Source organism: Podarcis bocagei, assembly GCF_964188305.1.
Source record: "Podarcis bocagei genome assembly, chromosome: 4".
Taxonomy (NCBI): domain Eukaryota; kingdom Metazoa; phylum Chordata; class Lepidosauria; order Squamata; family Lacertidae; genus Podarcis; species Podarcis bocagei.
The window spans coordinates 68,080,152-68,105,041 of record NC_138128.1 but is presented as its reverse complement, the minus strand read 5'-3'; the positions used below and the strand labels follow the sequence as shown (position 1 = coordinate 68,105,041).

Below are 24,890 nucleotides of genomic sequence, written 5' to 3'. Positions count from 1 at the left end.
ACAGAGATATTCAGCTTCCCAAGCTTTCTGCTCCTGCCGAGGCATGCCCACACAGCCCTTTGCTCTGCCATTTATGATGCCCATGTCATAAATTGGCAGCTCTTTCTAATTCTATGTAGTTGAGAAAGCACACCTTGTGTAAAAAAAAATAAATACAAAATAGATCTTTACTGATTAATCTGTTTCCAGTTGCAACTGCTACAGATAGTATACATCAAATAAATAGTATTGTTCATACTCTTTATAAACATACTTTGGTACAGGGGGAATGAAAATAATGAATAGCTCTTAATGTTCATAATGTTAACCATGTGCTTCTGGTCAAGTCACATCAGCTATTCATACGGAGCGGCAGATTTTAACACAGTCCATTTATGCTGTATAAACTTGGTAGCTGCTGTAAACATGAGGTTACTATAACATGTCAGTGCTGTGGGACTTATTATTGCACTCATAGATTCCTCCCCTGACTCGGGCTTGACAACATCACATTATGGCCTAAGTATCCTTCCTTAACATGTTTTCTATGTTGGTGAACTTTAATCTTCTTGCTATGTCAAGTGGAGTCTCTCCTTCCTGGAAAAAAAGAGATAAAATAAGCAACGATAAAAATAATTCAAGACTGTAGTACCTCTGTGTCTGTCTCTCTCTCTCTCTCTCTCTCTCTCTCTCTCTCTCTGTGTGTGTGTGTGTGTGAATAGATATTGCTGAGCAACAGGGCTAATCTTTGATTATGGCTTCTTGTGTGAAATGCAATTCCTTCAGATTAGGGATGGAAAGATTTCCCCGTTTCAGTTCCCTCAAGTTTTTTTTTTTTTTTTTATAAAGATTTTTTATTGCGTTTCTTTTCATAGATTAACAAATTTGTTTACATGGCAACATACAAGAAACATTTTTTATATATATATATAAGGAAAAATAAAAACAAGAAAAAATGTTATGAAACTTTCCTTAACATCTTTCAGCAATTCACTTTTGGACCTCCTCGCATCCTCTCAGCATTGCATTCATTGTTCTAGCCAGTTCAGCAATTTGTTATCTTGTTTCCCATCTTATTATACCTTTAAATGTATTATGTTACCAATTTCAAAAAATTGTAATTTAGTTTTAACATTCTTAATAAACATAATAATTTGTTTCAAATATTTCTCGTTTTTTCTATCAATACTTACTTTATCATTTCTTAAAATAAATTGCGGAAACATAACATTTCTTAATCGTGCGCTATCTTAACATTCAAACAACTTATAATGTTTTTGCAAATAGTCCTTAAATTTTTTCCAGTCCTCCTCCATAGTTTCTTCGCTCAGATCTCGGATTCTGCCAGTCATTTCTGCCAACTCCATATAGTCCATCAACTGCGTCTGCCAGTCCTCCAGTGTGGGTAAATCTGGTGTTTTCCAGAACTTAGCGATGAGAATCCTAGCTGCTGTGGTTGCATACATAAACAAGGTTCTGTCCTTCTTTGGCACCTTCCGGTCCACCATGCCCAAGAGAAAGGCCTCTGGTTTCTTAGAGAAGGTATATCTAAATACCTTTTTCAGCTCATTATGTATGATTTCCCAAAAGGCCTTTACTTTCGGGCAGGTCCACCAGAGGTGAAAGAATGTCCCTTCTGCCTCCTTGCATTTCCAACACTTATTATCAGAAAGATGATATATTTTAGCCAGCTTGACTGGAGTCATGTACCACCGGTATACCATTTTCATAATGTTCTCTTTCAAGGCACTACATGCCGTGAATTTCATACCGGTGTTCCATAACCTTTCCCAGTCTTCAGACATAATGTTGTGTCCCACATCCTGTGCCCATTTTATCATAGCAGATTTAACTGTCTCATCCTGTGTGTTCCATTTAAGCAGCAAGTCATACATCCTCGAAAGTACCTTAGTCTTTGGTTCTAGCAGCTCCGTCTCCAGTTTCGATTTCTCCAACTGGAAACCCACTTTTCTGTCCATTTTAAATACCTCTTGAATTTGAGCATAATGTAGCCAATCTCGCACCTTACCTTTTAATTTGTCCTGGCTTTGGAGCTTCCAGTTATCTCCAACTCTTTCAATCAGTTCCCAATACTTTGGCCAGTAGGCCTCCATATTGGGCTTTTTTTTAGAAATCTTGGCTTCCACAGGTGATAGCCACCTCGGGGTCTTGCTTTCTAATAAATCCTTGTACTTCAACCAGACGGCAAAAATTGATTTTCTGACAATATGATTTTTAAACAATTTATGGACCTTCGCCTTGTCATACCACAAGTATGCATGCCAACCATACACATTATCAAACCCTTCCAGATCTAGGACATCGGTGTTTTCCAACAGGAACCAATCCTTCAACCAGCAGAAGGCTGCAGCTTCATAGTACAACCTTAGGTCCGGCAGGGCAAACCCCCCTCTTTCTTTTGAGTCGGTTAGTATTTTAAATTTTATTCGGGGCTTTTTGCCCTGCCAGACAAACTTAGAAATATCCTTCTGCCATTTTCCAAAACATTCCATTCTGTCCACGACCTGAAGGGTCTGAAATAAAAATAGCATTTTAGGCAAAACACACATCTTTATAGCTGCGATTCGGCCTGACAAGGTAAGTTTCAATCTTGACCAAATATCCAAGTCTTTTTTAATTTCCAACCAACATTTTTCATAGTTATCTTTGAAAAGGTTTAAATTTTTAGTGGACAAGTATACCCCCAGGTATTTCACTTTTTTAACCACACTTAGCTCTGTCTCTTTCTGATACTCCTCTATCTCTGTAGGTGTCAGATTTTTGACCAAAACCTTAGTTTTTTGTTTGTTTAACTTAAATCCCGCCACCCGACCAAACTCCAAAATAAGTTCCAAAACTCTTTTTGTACTAGATACTGGCTCCTGTACTGTCAAGACTAGGTCATCTGCAAAGGCTTTCAGTTTGTATTGTTTCGCTCCGACCTCTATACCTTGCACCAGCTGGTCCTCCCTAATCATATTCAGCAATACCTCCAGAACAGAAATAAATAGCAGAGGGGATAAAGGGCACCCCTGTCGTGTCCCTTTTTCAATTCGAAGTTCCTCCGATACCACATTGTTCACTATCAGTTTAGCTTTTTGTTCTAAATAGATTGCTTCTAATCCATTTTCAAACCCCCGTCCCACTCCCATCCCTTTCAAGTTCTTCTTCATAAACATCCAAGAAATGTTGTCAAATGCTTTCTCCGCATCAATAAAGATTAAAGCAGCCCTTGTATTTCTAATTCGCAACAGCTCCAAAATATCAATGATGTTCCTGGTATTGTCCGACATGTGTCTACCAGGGAGAAAGCCTGCTTGGTCCTTGTGAATTACTTCATTTAATACATTTTTAAGTCTACTTGCTAAAATGTCTGCAAAAATTTTGTAATCCACATTCAGGAGTGAGATGGGACGGTAGTTCTTAAGCTGGGTCTTTTCCCTTTCTGACTTGGGAATCAATGTGATAAATGCTTCTTTCCACGTCTCCGGTGCCTTCCTCCCCTCCATGATCTGGTTACAAACCTCCAACAACGGTTGTATCAAGAAATCCTTCAAAGTTTTGTAATATTTGGAGGTGAGTCCATCCGGGCCCGGAGATTTGCCCAGCTGCATGTTTTGGATGGCACCTTCAATTTCCTGTTGAGTTATTTTGCTGTTAAGAATTGATCTTTTATCTTGACTTATTTTAGGTAGTCCATTTGTTTCCAAAAATTGGTCCATTTCCGGTTCTTTCTGAGGCCCCTGTGCGTAGAGCTCTTTGAAATATCTGTGGAAGCACTTTCTTATTTCTTCTGGTTTCTGAACTATTTTTCCTTGAATCTCCAGATTTGTAACCGTATTTAACTTTTGTCTTTTTTTCAGCTGCCAAGCCAGCAACTTTCCACATTTATTTGCTGATTCAAACGATCTCTGCTTCATTTGTTTGATTTTCCACTCAATCTCTTGATTGATCAGTTTCGAATATTGTGCTTGATGAAATTTGATCTCTCTTAGCACCTCTTTAGATTTCGGTTTGGTTCTCAATTTTTTCTCTCCTTCACTTATTTTCTCTAAAATTTTTTCTTTTTTTTCCATTCCAATACTTTCTTTTTATCGAATTCTGTTGAATCAGAAACCCTCTCATTACAGCTTTACTTGCATCCCAGATTGTTCTTTTCTCCACCGTAGTGTTCAAATTTATTTCAAAGTAGTCCTTTAGTGTTTTTTGGGCCTTCTTCACAATCTCTTGATCTCTTAACAAGGTGTCATTCATTCTCCATCTGAAGGATCCAGTTGGGAAAAGTCTCAGTTCCATTTTTATGGCATTGTGGTCGGAGCAGGTTTTTGGGCAGATTTCCACTTTTCTCGTTTTCGGAGCCAGCCCTCTAGATATCCAAATTTGGTCGATTCGTGTCCATGACAAGTGGGCCTCAGAAAAGAAAGTTCCTTCTTTACCCAAGGGGTTCTTTGTCCTCCAAATGTCAATCAAGTCCATATTGTCTGTCATTTCAAAGAAAGTTTTAGGGAGTCTGCCGTCTGTTGTTAAGTTTTGATTTTGGGATTTGTCCATATTTGTAGACACCACCCCATTCATGTCTCCCATCACAATAATATTAGCATAGTCCAAATAGTCCATCATTGTCTCATGCAGCTTCTTGTAAAATTCTGATTTTCCATCATTTGGCGCGTAGATTCCTAATATCAAAATCTTTTCCCCTTGTGTTTGAATTTCAATTGCGAGGATTCTTCCATGATCATCTTTAAATAAAAATTTTGGCGACAGGTTCTCCTTTGCATAAATTACAACACCTCTTTTTTTAACTTTGTCTGATGAGATAAATTCTTGGCCAAGTCTTTTATTAATTAATACTTTCCTGTGGAGCCTAGTCACATGTGTTTCTTGCAAACATATTACATCCAATTGTTCTTTTTTTAGGATATGAAATATCCTTCTCCTTTTTTCCGGAGAATTCCCGCCATTTATGTTCCAACTAAGTAGCTGCAGAGACATCCTGTTCTATTTAAGATGTTCTTAAGATGGGGTGTCTTCCTTTTGTTCAGATCCCGAAGGTATAGGCGTTGGCCCACTTCCGGGCGGTGCTGATGCTGGTAAAACTGGAAACCAATCCGCTCCTTTTTGGAGATCTTCTCCGTGGTCGTGAAGGAACCTTTGGTTATCTTCAGGTGTTCTTATTTTAACCTTCCTTTCTTTGTAGGTGAAGGATAATCCCTGTGGAAACTCCCACCTATAGGGGATTGCGTTGTGTCTCAGCAATTTTGCTAATTCTGTATAGGTGGCTCTAAGGTCCAGCAGCTGCCTCGGGATATCTCTGTAAATTTCCACTCTTTTGTCTTGTATTTCAATTGCTTTTTTGAAGTGAAGGCCTAGGATCTTGTCTCTCTCTTCCTTTGTTCTTAAAATTATCAAGCAGTCTCTGGATCTGTCTTTCCTTACCAGTCTTCCCAATCTATATGCCGAGACAATCTTAAAATCCGTGTCTTCCTTTAAACCCCAGAACTTCGAGAATTCCTGTGTTAAGTATCCAATCAAATCTCCTTGCTCGAGTTCTGGAATACCTCTCAATTTGATGTTGCTCTCACGATTTTTCAGTTCCACCATTGACAGATAGACTTGTTGTTCACCCACCTGTTTGTGCAGGGGCCTAACTTCTCCTTTTATTTCTTCAACCTCTTTTTGTAGGACTCCCACTTTCTGGATTGCTTCTCCAGCTAATTCTCGATTTTCCGCTGTTGCTCCTTGTAATTTCTCTATGGCTTGCGTGTGCTGGGAAACTTGGTCAGTCAGTTTTTGGATCGAGGAAGTTGCTTTATCTATCTTCACAGACTGATCGTCCACCTTCTGATTTAAACTTGATAGTTGCTCCAATATTTGTTTTAATAGTGTGTCTGACCCACCTGCTGCCATATCTTCCTCAGTGGACTTCTCAGTTATTTCCCCTTGTTCTCTATGAGACACCAGTACAGCTGGAACCGACGAACGGCGTCCTTGGGTCAATGTTGTTTGTACAAATTGTGCTGGTCTTCTTTCCTTTTCCTTTTCTTTTTCCTTAGCTTCTTTAGTTTCCTTTGCTTTAGACGCTCTTGTTCTCCCTGCACCACTCATTACACATCTGTCAATGTTCAAGGTCAAATTGTCTATTGTTCCATGGGAAAGACAAATTCAGGAGTAAACAGCCAGTGAGATGGAATTCAAAACAAAAGTCAGTTCCCAGGATTTTGTAATCCGAAAGCCCTGTAGGGGGAGTGCCACCCGATTTCAAAGACAAGGAAGGAAGTAATCCGCCATTGAAGTTCCAAATTGTTTCAAAACAATAAATTCGTTAATCCAAAAGTCCCTTCATAAATTCAAGATCTCCCAAAGCACCTTTTATAAATCGACAAAGTTTCACGAAAGGTGCTTATAACAGTATCCCAATCAGTCTTTTCTGCTCAAATGTAACAATTACTTTCTAGCACAGTTTGCAACTGTTTCCGCAGTTTGACACAGTCTCTCTCTCTGGCAGCCCGACAATCTGGCTCTTTAAAAATACAGCCCAAAGAAGAAAAAAGATAGGAGGAAAGTCACCATCTGCTGCTTCTTTTAGTCAATGTCCATTTCCACCTTGAGCTCAATAAAAAAGGCAAATTTTATAGCACGAAAAAGTTTAAGCTTCCCAAAGTCCCGTTTCAAATGCTTCCGTTTCTAAAAGCCTTGCTTTGATCTTGTCAGCAATGTCGGAAGACGGACTTCCCTTTTCTCGTCTCCCGCTTTCAGCCAAATTAACCGAATTTCTTTGCCAAATTTTAAACCCCTTTACTCACGGGTATGTTGCTTGCAGTTTAGCGTTGATTTTAGGAAGAAGGATCAGCGCTCATCTGTAACAGCCGCGCGGCTTCGCTTCCGCGGAAAGAGCGATGAACTCACAGCACCGCTACCCCTCCTTCACTCCGGGTCTCCTTACGGGGTCCCTTCTGTGCTTTCGGAGCAGCTTCTGGTGCCCGCCGAGTCCCACGGCCACGGGCTCACTCTACCCGTGGTTTATCTTGATGGGTCGTCGCTATGCCGCAGCGAACGACCCTTTTCCGCGGAGCCCCTCTTCAGAGCCCGAAGAGGACCGCCATTACAGTTTCGCGCCGCCCCCGGAAGCCAGTTCCCTCAAGTTTTTGAGTCTTGTATTCAGTTCTCCACATTGCTTGGCAATTTGTACATTTATCTGGAAAATCTTCATGAAAATCCACCAGCATTTCAGTACGAATCTCTCCTAATAAGCACTTGTTTGTATGCAGCTTTGACTTAATATGCATATTTTTGCCAGCAATTTCTCCTAATATAATTCATTTTTGTATGTTATTTTCACTTGTATTAACTTTTAGGTACACTTTTAGATACATTTTCCCCTAATATATGCATCTCTGTAAATAATGGAGAATGAAATCATGGAACTTTGAAGTGTCAGGCATAGCTCTAATGGCTTTAGCTCAAACGTAGCAGAGTTTTCCTGCACAGCGAAGAAGCTAGTCGAGGTGGAAATGACTAGTCAGCTAGACTCAGAATAACTATTTACAGGATTTATTAAAAGGAAAAATAAAACCAGCAGAGTTTCTGCATACAAAACAAAGCAAAATAAATCCTTTCTTTCTCTCTCTCTCTCAACCATACACAGCACTTCTCCTTCAACACACCTAACACCAAACTGTGCTAGCATTCCTAGATAACAGAGTTGAGTGCTGGTCGTTAACCAATCAGAGTAAGTAGTTTCTAGGTCAAGCAGACCTTGGCTTTCTGCCAAGAGTAAATTGACACTGCCTTGAGTTAATTGTGTGAAGCCAGAATCTGTAAGTTCCCATGAGAATCAATTAACAGAAACTGAACATGAAATACTGAAAGATGGATTAGTGAGAATTTTGAAGGGTGGCTGTATTTCAGCTCTCACATTTTTTCAGAAAGTGCAGATTGGATAGATTAACCTTTAATAATGAACAGAATCAATCTTCTCCCCTATTCCTACTTCAGATTGTGCCAGCTGTCGCCAGCTATGGGTTCTAGAGTGAGGGAGAATTTCTCCACTGAAATTAGTGGGATTTCTCTTAATAATTCCCAATTGTTTATCCATTTTGAGATCAGTACAAAAGAATTGCCACTGCAGACAAGCAATTTTGATCAAAATATTCCCAGTCTTGCTAATATGAACACTTAATTCTTTGTGCAAAGGAATAAAATACTTCTGCTTTTACAAAAGCTAATGACAGAAACAACACACACAAAAAGGAAACAAGTCAAATGCTTTTCCTCAACAAAGGCACAGCTTAGTATTGTGGGTCTCTGAACATGGAAAAAGAATATTTGGTGTCTTCATTCTGCAATGCAATATTGCTCACCTTGCAGAGGATTTGAGATTATTCATGGCCAAGAGAGAATGGTCATTTTTATGTGAATTTACAAAAGGATTTCTGAGGGCTCCAATTCAGCTGGTGCAGATGCTCTTGAGAGCAGATACAGTGTGTGGAAAGAAATCCATTCAAAATGAATAGTATAATCCTGCATGGTCCAGCTCTTACATCTCTCCCATAATCAGCTGCACATTTCAGTTTACAGTGGAATGTTTTTAGATGGTAAAAATTAAATTAGAATGCCCAAGGGTTGAGATTGTTTACAAGATGTAAATCAGGGATGAGAAACATAAAGCTCTCCAGATATTGTTGGACTTCAAGCTGCATAGCCAATAGATAGGACTCAGGGGTGTTGGGAGTCCAACAACTAGTGACAGGCCGTAGTTCCCCATACCTGATATATGGGAACTATACAAACATCAAGGCTTTCCTCAATCAATTACATGAGAAACAAATGATGAACAGCCTCGGTCTTCCAGAGGGACAAAGCAGTGCTGGCCATTCTAGAAATGGACAACTACTTGGGACAGCAGGTTCTCCCTCAACGATAGTTGGTACCATCCAGAAGAGAGGATGAACCAGAAGCCTAGTCAAAGTCAGTCAAAACTACAGCTGTATTAAGCTCTGACTTTCTTACCTTGTCCTTTATAGAGAGATCAGAACCTGCTCCTACAAGTAGAGGAACGATGGATGGGTTCTTCATTTCACAGGCATAGTGGAGAGCTGTCCTTCCTGACTGAAAAAAACCAAACAATTACCCTTGGAAAGATATGCATTATTATAGAAGCAGACGTTTCAGTCATGTCCTAATGCTTCTCTGTTAATGCATCCTTTATTTCTAGAGGAAAGGAGAGCTGTGAGCCTTGTAACTTTGTAGCTGTGTTATGCTTCTAATGATTTGGTCTCTCCCCCCACCCCAAACAATAAACCCCTAATGGTTTACTCCAACCTCTGCAGTTTTCCCTGTGTCAAAGTTTAACCTTCAGCTTTCTTAGGACGTGGACCTGTCCTCTTACACTTTGTAAAACAACTTGCACCCTGATGGAATGGTGGTGATGATTAGGAATGCATGTTACTGTCTTACAACTAGTAAGTGAGGGCTGCTGAAACAGAGTAGGGTGCCACAAGTGCTATAGAAAACAAATGATTTAAATTAACGGCCACTGTGAGTCCAAACTACACATTTGCAGAGGATGCCCCACATGTGTTTTTTCCTGCTCTGGATATTTCCACACACCCCCCTCTCTTCTTTGGGTATGGTTATACTTTTGGCCTCCACAGTTGCTTACAGACACACCATTAAGACCATATTCATGGAAGATGATCTTACTCAGCTACAAGTGACTGCCAAAAAAGAAGACGACTTTTTGATCACTCCTAGTGCAAAGAGCTGGGGCTCCCACTATATCGTTGTCCTAGAATCCTCCAAGGATATATATGTCCACTTACATCATCTGTAACATTAACATCGACACCAGCTCTAAGTAGCATCTTGATAAGATTTTCATTCTGCTTACTTCTGGATACCTGTTCCACAGATGGGCAATGGGGCATTGTTAGAATGACAGTTTATATTCACAATGAGAAAACTCTCATACTGAGTTGTGCAACAAAGAAAACTTACCGGTACTTCTATTCATGATGTGGAACTTTTTAAACATTTTATCAGCAAGATGGTATCAAAATGTTTGTTTCCCCCTAGCCTTCACCACTGAAATAAGCAGTTACTTAGTGAATGCAGTCTGTAGCGATCAAAGTTTAATATGCAAGGTAAATTAGTCTAAATTCACTAAATTCACATGTCACCATCAGGTGACTACAACTCAGCATCAATGCAGGTATACTGTGAAGTGGGCTCCATTCATTTCTGTGCATTGTACTTGCAGTTACAAGAATGCACTACATCATGTTACATAAATTCTGTGTGAGAAGCATGTACATTTCTTTTTTTAAAAAAAAAGTCATGTGCATGCCTATTTGCTAGGAAGCTGTAATTGGCTTTGTGGCTTTCTAGAATGCATAGTCAACCATAGAAAACAAGTTCTATTGCCACATGTAACAATCACTCAAGGCCTATGGGTGCACACTGGCTTTTGGAAATAATTGAAGGGGCCCTGGTATGCCAAGGATGAGGATCACTTAGGTCAAGTTTGATATATTTGGCACACAAGCCAAGGTTGATATCTAATGGCTACAAACCAATATATGTATACTTTCTTTCTGTTCTGAGAGTGAGACAATGGGATTACCCAGTTGAGTTGATTTACCTTTTAGAGCAAGGGAGCACAAGTAATAGTTGGGCCCATAAAGTATGTTGTGAGAGAAAATACGTCCAGAAAATGGGGTGTGGGGCCAGTGAGGAACCTTGGCACCTCAAATTTCAGTGGCACCATGTGCAATGCCAAAATCCAGCATCCTGCTTCTCGCCTTCTATTGGCTGTCATAACTGTGGCAGCCCAGAAGTTCTGTGCCTGGTGCTACCAAACCAGATATGCTCCCCTAGATCTGCTGATATCTTACAGCTTTCACCAACCTGGTGTCCTCTAGATATTTTGGACTACAACTCTCATCAATCCCAGACAAGGTGGCCATGCTGTTTGAATGTCACCAGGTTGGTGAAGCTTTGTGAAGGCTGGTATATATAGATGCTATTTTCATTCTTTTGCTGAACTTACCATGAGCAGATACCCAAGAAGCATAACAGGCATTAAGATGATAATGAGCAGGTAGTCAAGGAAGCTGAACCGTTTTTTGACAGCGTAATGTAAACATGTTCTTTCTTTCTAGAGAGAAGCAGAAGAACTCGCATTATATTAGGCAAATAGCTCCAATTCCCTTCCATTTTATACACAGAGTATGTTAGACATATTTGGGGCACATTTCACTTCTTTTTCTCTATTAGAAATTGCCTATGAGAAATATGCCTTGGTAATGGACTGAATGAGAGCCAACAAACTGAAACTCAATCCAGATAAGTGGTCCCCTAGACAAGCTGAGTGGGAGGTAACATGCTCTTGAAGCGATTACACTTCCTCTGAAGGTGCAGGTTCATAGCTTGGGGGTACTCCTGGATCTTTTACTGTTGCTGGAGGCTCAGGTGGCCTCAGTGGCCTGGAGTGCCTTCCATAAGCTTCAGCTGGTGGCCCAGCAACGCCCCTATCTGGCCAGGGATAGCCTAACTACTGTTGTCTATGCTCTGGTAACCTCAGGGTTAGATTACTGCAATGCATTGTACATGGGACTGCCTCTGAAGACAGTTCAGAAACTTCAGCTAGTGCTGAATTCAGAGGCCAGGTTGCCCACCAGAGCAAGATGGTTTGAACATATTACACGGATCCTGGTCTGACTGCACTGGCTACCAATTAGTTTCCGGGCCCAATTCAATGTCCTGGTTTTGACCTATAAAGCCTTAAAGGGTTCAGGACTGCAATACTTCAAGGACTGCCTCTTTCCATATGAGCCTACCTGGACTCTGAGATCATCTTCTGAGACCCTTCTTCATGTGCCTCCTACTTGAGAGGTACAGAGGGTGGCAGCATGAGAATGGGCCTCTTCTGCAGAGGCTCCCCATCTGTGGAATGCTCCCCTCAGGGAAGTTCGCCTGGCACCTTCATTATACACCTTTAGGCACCAGGCCTTTGGTTGATTTGATTGACATCCTATGCCCTTTTAAAATGTGGCTCTTGGGGGGGTTGTTATTGGGTTGTTGTTGTTATTTTTATTTTTATTATATATTTTGTGGTTTTATATTTTGATTTTATTCTGTGAATAAGAACTGTGCATGTGAGAAAGATTTTGTTCAGATATACCTTCTTTAAACCAAATGACTCATGGAAAGGCAGCCTTATTGCATTAATTCCAAAACAGGGAACGGACAATCTACTTATTAACAACTATAGGCCTATCGCACTCCTAAATAACGATTATAAACTATATGCAAATATATTAGCCAAAAGATCAAAAAAGGTCTTGCAGATGATTATACACAATGACCAAGCTGGCTTTTTGCCCGGGAGGCACATTTATAACAACACTAGGAACATTATAAACTTATTAGATTATTTAGACTTAAGAATAGAAAAGAAGGCAGTCTTAATGGCCATAGATGCTGAAAAAGCTTTCGATAGGGACTCCTGGAAATTTATGAAAGGTCTTTTAAACCATATGGATTTTGGTATGCAGTATATAAAAGTGATTGAAGCAATATATTCAAAACAAAAAGCTAAAATCATAATAAATGGAAATTTATCACAGGAGTGTGAAATCAGTAAAGGGGTCAGACAAGGTTGCCCACTATCCCCCTTAATTTTTATATTAACATTGGAAGTTTTATGTAAACAAATTAGGGAGGAAAAAGATATAAAAGGGATTGTGCTGGGTAATAGAAGTTACAAAATGAGGGCATTTGCTGACGATCTAATTATAACTACAGAGCAACCAAAACAGAGTATAACAAAGGCGTTGGAAATAATATATGGCTACGGTAAAGTTGCGGGGCTCAAACTGAATTTAAACAAGACAAAACTATTAGTTAAAAATTTGTTGCCAGATGAAAAAGCAGAATTAGAAAAAATAATACAAATTAAAATCTACCCAAAAATCAAGTATTTAGGATTAAGGATAACACCAAAGAATATTAACTTGTATGAAGATAATTATATAAATTGTTGGAAAGATATCAAAAGACAGTTGGAGACATGGACAAGCTTAAATTTATCATTCCTGGGCCGTATTTCGGTAATTAAAATGATAGTCTTACCAAAGCTACTCTTTTTATTCCAAACAATTCCAATTATAGGAAAGACCAGCACTACTGACAAGTGGCAAAAAGAAATTTCTAAATTTTTGTGGAATGGTAAAAGACCAAGAGTAAAGCATAAGATATTAATAGATACTGTAGAAAGAGGTGGCTTCGGGTTACCGGATTTGAAGTTATATTACGAAGCCTCATGTCTTCTCTGGTTGAAAGATTGGTGTTTATTTAAAAATCGGGATATTTTAGATTTAGAAGGTCATGACACCCGTTTTGGATGGCATGGCTATCTTAATTATGGGAAAATAAAGGCGCACCGTAGTTTTTCAAATCATATAATAAGAAATGCTATATATAAGGTGTGGGAAAAATACAAAAGATATTTGGAACAGAAAACCCCAAGATGGAACTCTCCATTAGAAGCAATCGCTGTTAAAAATATATATATAACATAAAAGAGAACTGGATAACGTATAACACAATATTAAGGGAGGAGGAGGGTCAACTAATATTGATAAGTTATGAGAAAATAAAAGATCACTTTTCTAGTTGGCTAGATTACTTCCAGGTTAATGAAATGTTCAGACAGGATAAGCAGATAGGTTTTGAAAAGGAGCCTTTAAGATTTGAAAGAGAATTACTGAATAGTAAAACTAAAATAATCTCAAAAATGTATAGACTTCTTTTAGACTACGAAGTAATGGATGAGGAGGTTAAGGCTTCAATGATAAAGTGGGCCCAAGATGTGGGCTGTCCAATTATGCTAAAAGATTGGGAAAACTTATGGAAGGTAAATCTGAAATTTACAGCCAGCTATAATATAAGAGAGAACATGATGAAAATGGCTCATAGGTGGTACCTCACTCCTTCCAGATTATCAAGAATGTATAAAAACTTGGCGAATGCTTGTTGGAGATGTGGAGGAAATAACGGTGACATGATCCACATGTGGTGGACGTGTGAAAAGATTTAAAAATTTTGGGGAAAAATATACGATGAACTAAAAAAGATGATGGGGATAACTTTTACTAAAAAACCGGAGGCATTTCTATTAAGTATTATAGATAAAGAGATCCCCAAAAATCTAAGAGAGTTATTCTTGTATGCAACCACAGCGGCTTGTATACTTGTGGCCAAAGGATGGAAAGATCACGAGGTTCCAAAAATAACAGATTGGCAAATCAAATTACAGGAATTGGTGGAGACGGCTCAACTGACTAGCAAACTCAGAGGAAACTCAAAGCAAAAATTTGCAGAAAAATGGGATGGTTATATAGAAGATATGTTCAAAAATATAATAATAGTTTTGACTCCGTGCTAGCATTCGAGTGATAAAGGAACTAAAAGGAGGTGGATAACAATTAAGGATTTATTATGTTTTCAGAATGTATTAGAAAAATTATACAGAAAGGTTTATTGTTTTGTGTACATTCAAATGTAAGATAAAACATATGCAAAGGGACTTGACAGGAAGTCAAAGTTGAAGAAAAGATTTTGGAAGATAAAAGTGGAAAAATATTTACTTTCATTATTATCATTTTGTTTGCGGGTGTGGGTGTGTGGGTGTCTGCACATATGTGTGTTGTTGTATGCAATGTTTGGGAGGAAATAAGACGGTAAATAACAAATAACAAACTAAATATCAATGTATGTAATTTTTATTTCTTAATTATATTTAGTGGTAGCATGGCTGTATTGTTTTTTTGTAACATAAAATCATTCAATAAAAATTATTTAAAAAATAAAATAAACCAAATGTCTAAGCTGTGTCTGAGCACAAAAAAAATATTTATGGGAAAAGTGGATAATAGCATCTATCTTTTTCTGGATATTTGAGGATGTTAAGCTAATCAAATAATGAGTGAGAAACTTACCCCCTCCACTTCAAGGTATAGATCACATAATGACTTTAGTAACTTAAAGGAAGACCTCACTGGGTATACGTTTGCTGAGACTTGCCTTATTTTTTATGTTTACATCAGCATTCATTTTCAGAAGATAACTGACAATTCTGTTGTGCCCCTTTTTGCAGGCACAAATCAATGGTGTGTCTCCTCCAAAGCTGTCCTGGACGTTCAAATAACTGCTGTCTTCTTCCAGAAGGAGCTGCAGTTCATTGAAGTCATTATTATAAGCTGCCTGACAAATGGGCTGCAGAAGAAGAAGTGGGAAATGAAGACAGTTCAACAAAGTGTCTTAGGTTAACAAACGTAGACTTAGACTTGTGGTGTTTTGCTGACCAGACATGAGCATGCAGAGAGCTTTCCATCTACCCTAACCAGATTACTACAAAACCGCACATCTAGATCCTTCATAGAATTGTAGTGTTGGAAGGAACCCTGAGGGTCAACTAGTCCAACTCCCTGCAATGCAGGAATCTCAACTAGATCACACATGACAAATAATCATCCAGCCTCTTCTGAGAAACCTCCGAGGAAGGAAAGTCCATCACCATGAATGTAGCTGTGTAAGATTTCCAACATGGCGAAGCTTAAGAGGAGTCTGGGTGTGCAGCAGAGTAGACAAATGAACACTTCACTGGCAGCTGAAACTCACCTTCACTACAGTGTGATAAAAAAGGTAAAGGTAAAGGACCCCTGGGTGGTTAAGTTCAGTCAAAGGCGACTGTGGGGTGCAGCTCTCATCTCGTTTTCAGGCCGAGGGAGCCAGCGTTTGTCCAGAGACAGTTTTCTGGGTCTTGTGGCCAGCATGGCTTAACCACTTCTGGTGCAATGGAACACCGTGTCGGAAGCCAGAGCGCACGGAAATGCTGTTTACGTTCCCGCTGCAGCGATACATATTTATCTACTTGCATTGGCATACTTTAGAACTGCTAGGTTAACAGGAGCTAGGACTGAGCAATGGGAGCGCACCTTGTCACGGGGATTCCAACTGCCAACCTTCTGATCGGCAAGCCCTAGGCTCAGTGGTTTAACCCCCAGCGCCACAGTGTGAACTGCCCCACATGAAATAAAATTGTTACAGAACATACAGTGGTGCCCCGCAAGACGAATGCCTCGCAAGATGAAAAACCCGCTAGACGAAAGGGTTTTCCATTTTTCGATGCGCTTCGCAAGACAAATTTCCCTATGGGCTTGCTTCGCAGGTCTTGTGAGTCTTGTGATTTTTTTCGCTCCCCCCCCCCTTTTTCTAAGCCGCTAAGCCACTAATAGCGCTAAACCGCTAATAGGGTTGCTTCGCAAGACGAAAAAAACGCTAGATGAAGAGACTCGCGGAACGGATTATTTTCGTCTTGCAAGGCACCACTGTACACCCATACTACTAAACACCCTTACCACCACACAAGTTTTCGGAACGCATGCAGACTTAAATATAGCAGAATAGAGAGCAAAACCAGATGAGAAGCTGCTACTTTGGATTGCATAATCAACACAAGTAAAGCAAAAACACAAATGCAACTCCACTACCACCACTTCTTGATAGAAATGTTTGGAGTAGATCTGCCCACACAGTTTAACTTGCAGTTGCAATTTAAATCCACAGAGTGGGGCTAGCAGATTACTCTTTATAGCCTCCATTCAAAGGGAAACTGCCATAGTCGTGGCTCATTTGGGAATTTGGGGAATATGTGTCAGACTTGCTTCCTTCTGAATTCCTGTTTCAACACCAATGCCTAACCCAAAAACAAATCGAGTTTTGTTTTTTGTGTCTGCCACGGCTGTACATTGTACATTTAAAGCACATGTGCTAGTGAATGTGCATATATCAGCAGATTTTGTACATTCTCTGGTCTTTAGACATAATCCTCAACAGTTAATTGTAATAAACAACAACAACAACAACAACAACAATTGTTTTGTTATTTATACCCCATCCATCTGGCTGGGTTTTCCCCAGCCACTCTGGGCAGCTTCCCTCATATATAAAAACATAATAAAACGCCAAGCGTTAAAAACTTCCCAATACAGGAGTGCCTTCAGATGTTTTCTAAAAGTCAGGTAGTTCTTTATCTCCTTGACATCTGGTGGGAGGGCGTTCCACATGAGGTACACAGTAATATTTATCTGGAGCCCCAACCCTTTGTTCTTGTTGCTTATGATGGATGAGTCCGTGGTGTCTTTGTGAAATATGGCTTACTTCGTAAAGACTCTGCATTTACATGTATTTACACCTGAGTTTTGATGGAGGGAGTGCAGAATATTCTGAGTGCCATAAAATAAGATGATACTGTATACTCAACTCCTATAAAGCAAAATATAAAGCAAAAGCCTCCCACCCCACCTAATGTTTCTAAGTGAGGAGAAGCTAAAGAGAGAGTCACATGGCATTCAAAATTGCAGTCACAGTTTAAATCCACAGAGTGGTGCTAGCAGATTAATCACCATTGGCTGAATTCAAAGGAAACCTGCAGGAGTCACAGCTGAAACACCTGACACTAAGACATCTCGTGTGCTTCCTTGTTCATCTCACATACAAGAATTCTGGCACCCATGTGGCACCTGAAACAGACCTTTGTATGTAGCAGCAGGAAGAGGAGGAGTGCTGTGGCATCTTACAGACAAACTAGTTTATCATTAACTTTCACAAGCAGTAAGAAGACTGAGAAAGTAGTGAGAGAATGCATACTACGTATTCAGATGGACTGGATTCAAAAGCCACCTGAGCTCACCGTGCAAGCACAAAAACAATACATATGGAAGTCTGGAGAAAGAAGAATTGAGAGTAGCTCAGGGAGTGGGGGCTGAAGTAGCATCAGTCTATTTTTTGTCTCTCTCGCTTTCACATCTATCCTCTGCCCTGCCATGGATTAACCTGTGACATACTGTATTTTTTAAAATACATTAAAGTGTTTATTTAAATCATTGTCGATTTGTAAATGTCTTTTCTCTCAAAACACACATTTCAAAAGAAATTTGGAGATGAAAACTCTTTGGGAGACATTTGGGAACTGCAGAACCTCGTGGGGGGGGGAGCCATTCCTGGCACATTAGTCTGGGACAAGGATAGCCAATGTAGTGACCCTCCAAATGTGGTGAACTACAACTCCCATCATGCTTTATCATGGGGGCTTCCGGCTGGGGTTGATGGGAGCTGAAGTTCCAAGACAGCAGCAGAGCACTACACTGTCCCAGACTAGAATCAGCCAGAAGTCATTTATACACTGGCTTTCACAGATCCCACATGTTGGGACTCAGGCTCCCTTTCAGAATTTGCAAATATCAGATTCCCTGATCACCCCTCATCTCCCAAGGTGCTGTTCAGTAACAGTAACAGCAACAGCAACAGCAACAGCAACAGCAACAGAACATCCTCTTTCCTCACATGTGTAATACATATTACACTCAGGTCCAAATCTGGAAGGGCAGCAGGGTTGCATCAGAGAAGCAGTAAGGCCCGTGAACCAAAAAGTAGTACAATACCTTTGGCAACTCAACAGGCTTCACTGCTGGTCACTGACAAACTATGGAGTCATCTGTCTTCAATCTTAGTTGAAGGGAATTTACTAAAAGAGCATTTTTAAAGTATATTTATTACACTAGTCAGAGCTCAGACCCTATTTTCCAGGGACAGTCCCAGATTTGCAGAAACCGTCCCAGTTTCTTACTGATCCTGGAATGTCCCACTTTTTCTTGGGACATCCCTATTTTCACCGGAGAATTGCTGGAGGGTATATGGCTATGCGAACCCTGAGCCAAGGAGATAAGTAACTGTACAACCTTTAGAAGACATCTGAAGGCAGTCCTGTTTGGCGGAAGTGTATATATATAATTTTTTATCCTTTTATATATGTTGGAAGCCACCCAGAATGGCTGGGACTACCTAGTCAGATAGGTGGGGTATAAATAATAAAATTATTATTATTACAATTATTATTACTATGGAATGGGACGTCCCTATTTTCATTGAAAAAATGTTGGACGATATGAGAGCTGATTTGTAGTTCACTTGGAATCATTTAGCTGCCAGCAAGCTTCAATATTCAGCTCTTGCATAGGTTTAAGATTAAAATACAAAAAAGGGCATTCTTATGAACTTTTGTCATGGTCACTACTTTATATGCTATAGTAATAGCATGTGATTTAAACACTTTATGAGGGGATGCCCCTACAGAGGCTTCCCTAAATGGCAGTGAGGCACTGGCAGTCCATTTGAATGTGACATAGTGGGGCACTGGGGATGCGCTACTACTCAGCCTGATAAAGGATAAAGGTGGGGTGGATTATGCAGGGATGGCAAGAATGGCTGAGAAAATCAGAAACCAGGAGGACCAAAACTTCAGCAAAGAATGGGATAAATTTATATTATATTTGACAGACCACTGTAAACACTTGAACTCTTTGGCAGGTCTTAAATAACTCTTGCAATGTTACATAGACTTTGGACATAATGGAGGACTGGAAAATTAGGAGGGCTTATAGTATGCAGTTGAAGAAGTTAACTAAAGAACCCACAAAGGGGCAGAGGGAAGTCTAGAGATTTAAAAGAATCTTGTGTAATTTTTATTATTTGTGATTTTGAGTATGGATGAATTTGTAAAATCAAATAAAAATTATTATTAAAAAAGAAGTGGGGTGAAAAACACAACGGGTGTAGGTCCCAACTACCAAGGAAGAAAAGGGGAAACTGGTGAACCAAAATACAGGCAAGGATGAGTCAGCAAAAGAGTTGGCAGCAGAAAGAATGAGGATGAATGGAAGCTCATGAGAGAGAAGAAAAGCAAAAGGCAGCATGTGAATGAAGTAGGGAAGTCAGACCATTCTGGTGAAAATGGAAAAGGGAGCTGAAATTGCTGCAGTTCGCATGTTCATCTGTGGTCATGAATGGAAATCAGCCAAACAAATTATTTTTAGGAGATGTAATTCTTTTACACACTGTTTTGACATTTCCTTTACATTGAAATCAAGGTAAGTTACGTAAGAGGTTATGTAACTTACATTGAATAGCGGATGGCAAGATGTTGTTGCTGGCATCCGTCTGTCTCGAGAGACAATGGAGTGTACCTCCAGGGGTGAAGTCAAACCACTGTGTTATATAGCAGCACCAAAGTGGCCTCCCTGTGACACAAGCCTGGGCAGTATGTGTAGAGATCCTGGGCTTCCCAAACAACAAGACCCCCCCCCCCCAAGGCTTGCTGATGTGGTCCAAAGTAAAGCAGAGCAATACATTAGGCACCAGTTTGGCTGCAGGAGGTGCCAGATGGAAATGTAGAAGGTGCCATCCAACTCTGTTAGGACTCCACTCCAGATTTGTTAAAATATACTCGGAGTCGAGTGTAGATTTCATGCTCTTTATTCAGCTCATAGTAGCGAGGAATGGGATTTCCCCCGAACTGTCTGTTTTATATACATTATTTACACAATGAGCCCCACATGATTGGCTAATTCCGGGATTCTCCTGTAGGCCAATCAGGTTGCGGATTCACTTCCACCTGGAGTTGGATTGGGTGGCTCCTGCAGACCAATCAGACTCCTGCATTCTGGATCCTATTGTTCTAGGACCAATCAGACTGCCGCAATTTGGATCCTATTCAGCTCAGTACATAACATTTGTATAGGCTTTACTCCTCAGCTTTTTCTTCTCCTGAAGATATCCGGCAAGGCAGCAGAAATTTAGAATCAGAACTTTCCTTCTCCTAGATAGGCTACCTTCCCAGGTTCAGGAGCCCCATCTGCCCCTCACTTCCCTCTCCAGCACATGCAGAAACTGCCTTCTTGGTTGTTAGTCTTGTCCACTCAATCTGCCAGAGCCTGTCTTCACATGCAAGGAAAGTCCCTAACTCATTGAGTGTTTGAGACCCATTGGCTACCCTCACCTGGTTTAGCTGGCCAGTCAAAGCAGTTTGTTAGGGAGCAGATGCTGTCGCATGCTGACAGCTTCTATAACAACAATAATAATAATTTTATTATTTATACCCTGCCCATCTGACTGGGTTTCCCCAGCCACTCTGGGCAGCATACAGAATATATAAAACATACTAATGCACCAACCATTAAAAACTTCCTGATACAGGGCTGCCTTCAGATGTCTAGGAGTCACAGGTGAGAGCTGAGTTCAGAGTGGGAACCAAAGGTGGACAAACTACCTAAGAAGGAGCAGGACATGCCCCCCACCAGAGGTACTACCCCTCCCCTAACACTCCATGCACACTGTGAGATGAATAATGTGGTATTTTGCGGAAGCTGAACTGCAGTAGAAAAGAGACGGTGCTGATTGTGACAAATACAGGTCAGAATGGAAACTGTGGCCTTCTCACATCCCTAGTGTGAAGGTAGGGTCAGAGGCATACATAGGATCCCTTGCACCCTTGGCAAGCAACTGTATTGGCACAGTCCCCCAGGGGCAAAAAATCACTTCACCACAATAGTCACATTAGAAATTCCTACATTTTACATGGCCCAAGTACTCAAGGCATCCAGAGTGAGAGACAGGCAAGGAGGAAGAGTGAAAACATTCACATGCCTTTGGGCCATGGTGCAAGAAGGATGGGAAACATCTTTCATGTTTGATCTCACTGCAACAGTGGCAGCACATCACCAAACTCCTATATGCCAAACACTCCATAGTCTCCAGTGGTCTACCTTGCCATTTCACTTACTACTTAGCTCCCAGCTCTTGTCAAAACTCACAGCCTTGCACAGACAACTGGAAACAGATTTCTGGGGTGATTTTTGCACCCTTGCTGGGCCTGTGCCCCCAGCAGGGACCAATTTCACCAATCCTCTACTCTCTGGGTAGAGTGGGAGTCGGACATACGAGAGTGCAACAGTGGGGGAATGGAGGACAGAAAGGGAATGTGTATGTGTGAATGAGTGTGAAATGGAGAAGGTGGGGTGACAAGCAGAGTCAAATAACAAACAACAACAACAACAACAACCCTAGAAAATTAACAAGAGACAGGCCCAAGGCATTGACTAAAAGCATGAATAAGGAGAAATACTATCAGCTGCAATGTTAAGAGGGGCAAGATTGTAGCTGAATAAAAGTGAAGGGCAAGCATTATCAAAGCAGGAGGAAACAGATATGGGAAGAAGGAGGTTTGTAAAGTTGGGAGCAGGAGTCTAAACAAACAATAAGAGTGGATCTACTGATCAGAAGAGCTCTAACCTCACCAGGTGGTCCTGAACATAAGAGACACATGCTGGGGTTCTGAAGGCAGTTGTGACCCACAAGGAAGTAAGGCAGTAATGCCTTATACAGGAATGCATGTATTATGCACCTCCAGTAAAAACAAACAAACCTGGCCGTCTGCCTTTTGTATTGCAATAAAATGTGTGAGTAAAACAAAGAACACAGAGACTAGATTTAAAAAACCCAGATCATTCCCTGAAATGGAATGCTATCCAACCAGACATGACAACTGGCTCATCTGTGTGCACGTCAGAAATGTCTTCTTCCCATTCCCATTTAACATGCATTCACATTTTCTTCACATGCTGTACATTTAGATAATGATCCTTTAAAATGTAGAAACAGGTTTTTCTTGAGCAGTGCAGTAGTGCTACACCCCAAAATCGCAAACACCAATAAGTTTTTCTCTAAATCTGGGATTAAATGTATACTGTATTCTCACACCCTCTAACAGGAATGCTTTGGTTCAGGGTCCCAGGCAGACAGGCATGCTCTCCCCCAGGATATTACAAGCTGAAAGAGGTTCAGGCAAGCCCATGCATTGCTGCTGCTCCACAGTTTTCTGGTTTTCTTTTCCAAATGATACTCAACATTCCAGGGCTCCTGGACGTCACTGGGGTTACTGTTTCCCTCCTTTGATTTTTGTTTTAAACATTTAATGTCTCTGCATATTTTGGGCTTCTCCAAAGAATGCTGATACACCACCTGCTGTTTCTTAATGACTCCCTGTCTATCAGCACTCAACTGTCTAAGTTCATTAATAGGGGGCAATATTTTTACAAATGTATACAGATAGCTGACGCAAAATTACACAATTGTTTAAATATATAGTTTGGTGTTTTTTTAAAAAAACAACCCACTGGATTCCCTCCCCATCAAGCATTATATACATTTTATAAAATAAAATAACTATAATTTATTACAGTTTTTTCTTCTTTTTTAAATGAGGACATTTTTGTGTGTGTGTGTGTGTGTGGCTTGTTTCATTAAGGTTCACAGGCCAGGACTTGAACTAAGCTACAGGATGGGTCTAATGTGAGGTGCGCATGAGGAAAAAGCATTGCTTTTCACCATTCCCCCACCCCTCTCATTAACAAACATCTACAGAAATATCCATGTTGAGGACTCTGGGAAAGAATGCCCAGTTCATGCTGTTTAGCTGCCATAAACCACAACATTCCTTCAAATACCTGCCCTTGATATCTGTAATCTAATTCACTGTATGAAAAACTGGTTATTAGACCTACTATGATTATGCCCTACACCCTCAGATCACTTTTAAAGTTACACTTGAGGAAGCACTTAAATAAGGTTTTATAAATCCTTTGAAACAGACCTGCTAGACTTCTGTTGTATTCTAGCAGACTAGGAAACGCCTTACATACCTGTGAGTATAATATCCCCATGGCTTTTTTGTATATTGGGATTCTGGCTGGAATCCTCTGCTCCTTCGTGGATTAGCAGGCTCTTGACTTTGTATTGTCCTTCGATTTGATGAAAATGTAACCTGCAAAGTCCTTCAACCGAGCACTCTGAGCAGCAAACAGGCTCAAGTATTGTACAGTACTCAGCTCCCAAGTGCTTCCTACTGTTGGCTGCAAGTTGGCTTTCTTAATCAGTCACACCGAGAGCCAATGGTGTGCTTAGAGGCCCTGCCCAGTGAGGCAGAGGTGAGTGTTGCTTTGCAGAAAGATTCCCACATCTCAGTAGTACAAGTTACAACAGAAAGAGAGTTGGCTCACTCTTGTCAGTTTGGCAACATAAATTAGAGGTTTCCTTAAAGGAAGCTGTTGAAATAAAAGCAACAGAAACATTAAAAGCTCTTTCAGTTCATACAATGTGTCTTTAAAGAGGACCAAACTAGCAAAAGAGAATGAAACTGTAAAACCAGAAATGGCAGAATGATTACATTGTTATTTGAGGAGATACGAGCAGCTGCAGACAAAACGTAATGCACATGAATGCCAAACACAAATACACACACACACACACACACACACACACACACACACACACACCTCTGCCCAGGCACTCATTCAAAAATTGTGACTTCTGCACGAGAATTACCATATTTTCCCATGTATAAGACTAGGGTTTTTTCCTAAAAAATGATGTAAAAAATTAGGGGGCGTCTTATACACAGATACATCTCTCCCCTTTTTCTTAAATCTGAGTACCTCAAAATAGGGGGCATCTTATCCATGGGGGCATCTTTGTACTGTGCTAACAGGCAATTTACTTTTAGCCATCTGCATCCTCTAAATATTGTAGGAATAGCAATATACCATATTTTTCGCTCTATAAGACGCACCAGACCACAAGACGCACCTAGTTTTTGGAGGAGGAAAACAAGAAAAAAAATATTCTGAATCTCAGAAGCCAGAACAGCAAGAGAGATCGCTGCACAGTGAAAGCAGCAATCCCTCTTCCTGTTCTGGCTTCTGGGATAGCTGCGCAGCCTGCATTCGCTCCATAAGACGCACACACATTTCCCCTTACTTTTTAGGAGGGAAAAAGTGAGTCTTATAGAGCAAAAAATACGGTAGTTCCCTCCAGGTGTTGCTGGAATACAAATCCATCAGCCCCATCCAACATTGATGATGGTTGGGAATTATGGGAGTTGTAGTCTACATCTATAGGGTACTATCCTGACTATACTTTCTGAAAGTAACTTCAGCTTGACATTTCTGCATTGC

The 24,890-nt window shown here is 40.4% G+C and overlaps 1 protein-coding gene across 1 annotated transcript; it reads right to left on the bottom strand.

Moving 5' to 3' along the window:
* Nucleotides 1-143: 143 nt before the first annotated feature.
* Nucleotides 144-23,781, bottom strand: ANKRD22 (ankyrin repeat domain 22). Its single transcript, XM_081189847.1, has 6 exons — nucleotides 23,580-23,781; nucleotides 15,060-15,255; nucleotides 11,027-11,130; nucleotides 9,801-9,878; nucleotides 8,989-9,087; nucleotides 144-576 (listed from the first exon to the last, which is right to left on the bottom strand). Exons 1-6 carry the CDS (start codon nucleotides 23,598-23,600, stop codon nucleotides 499-501), a joined length of 576 nt encoding a protein of 191 aa, XP_081045973.1. The 5' UTR covers nucleotides 23,601-23,781; the 3' UTR covers nucleotides 144-498.
* Nucleotides 23,782-24,890: the final 1,109 nt, after the last annotated feature.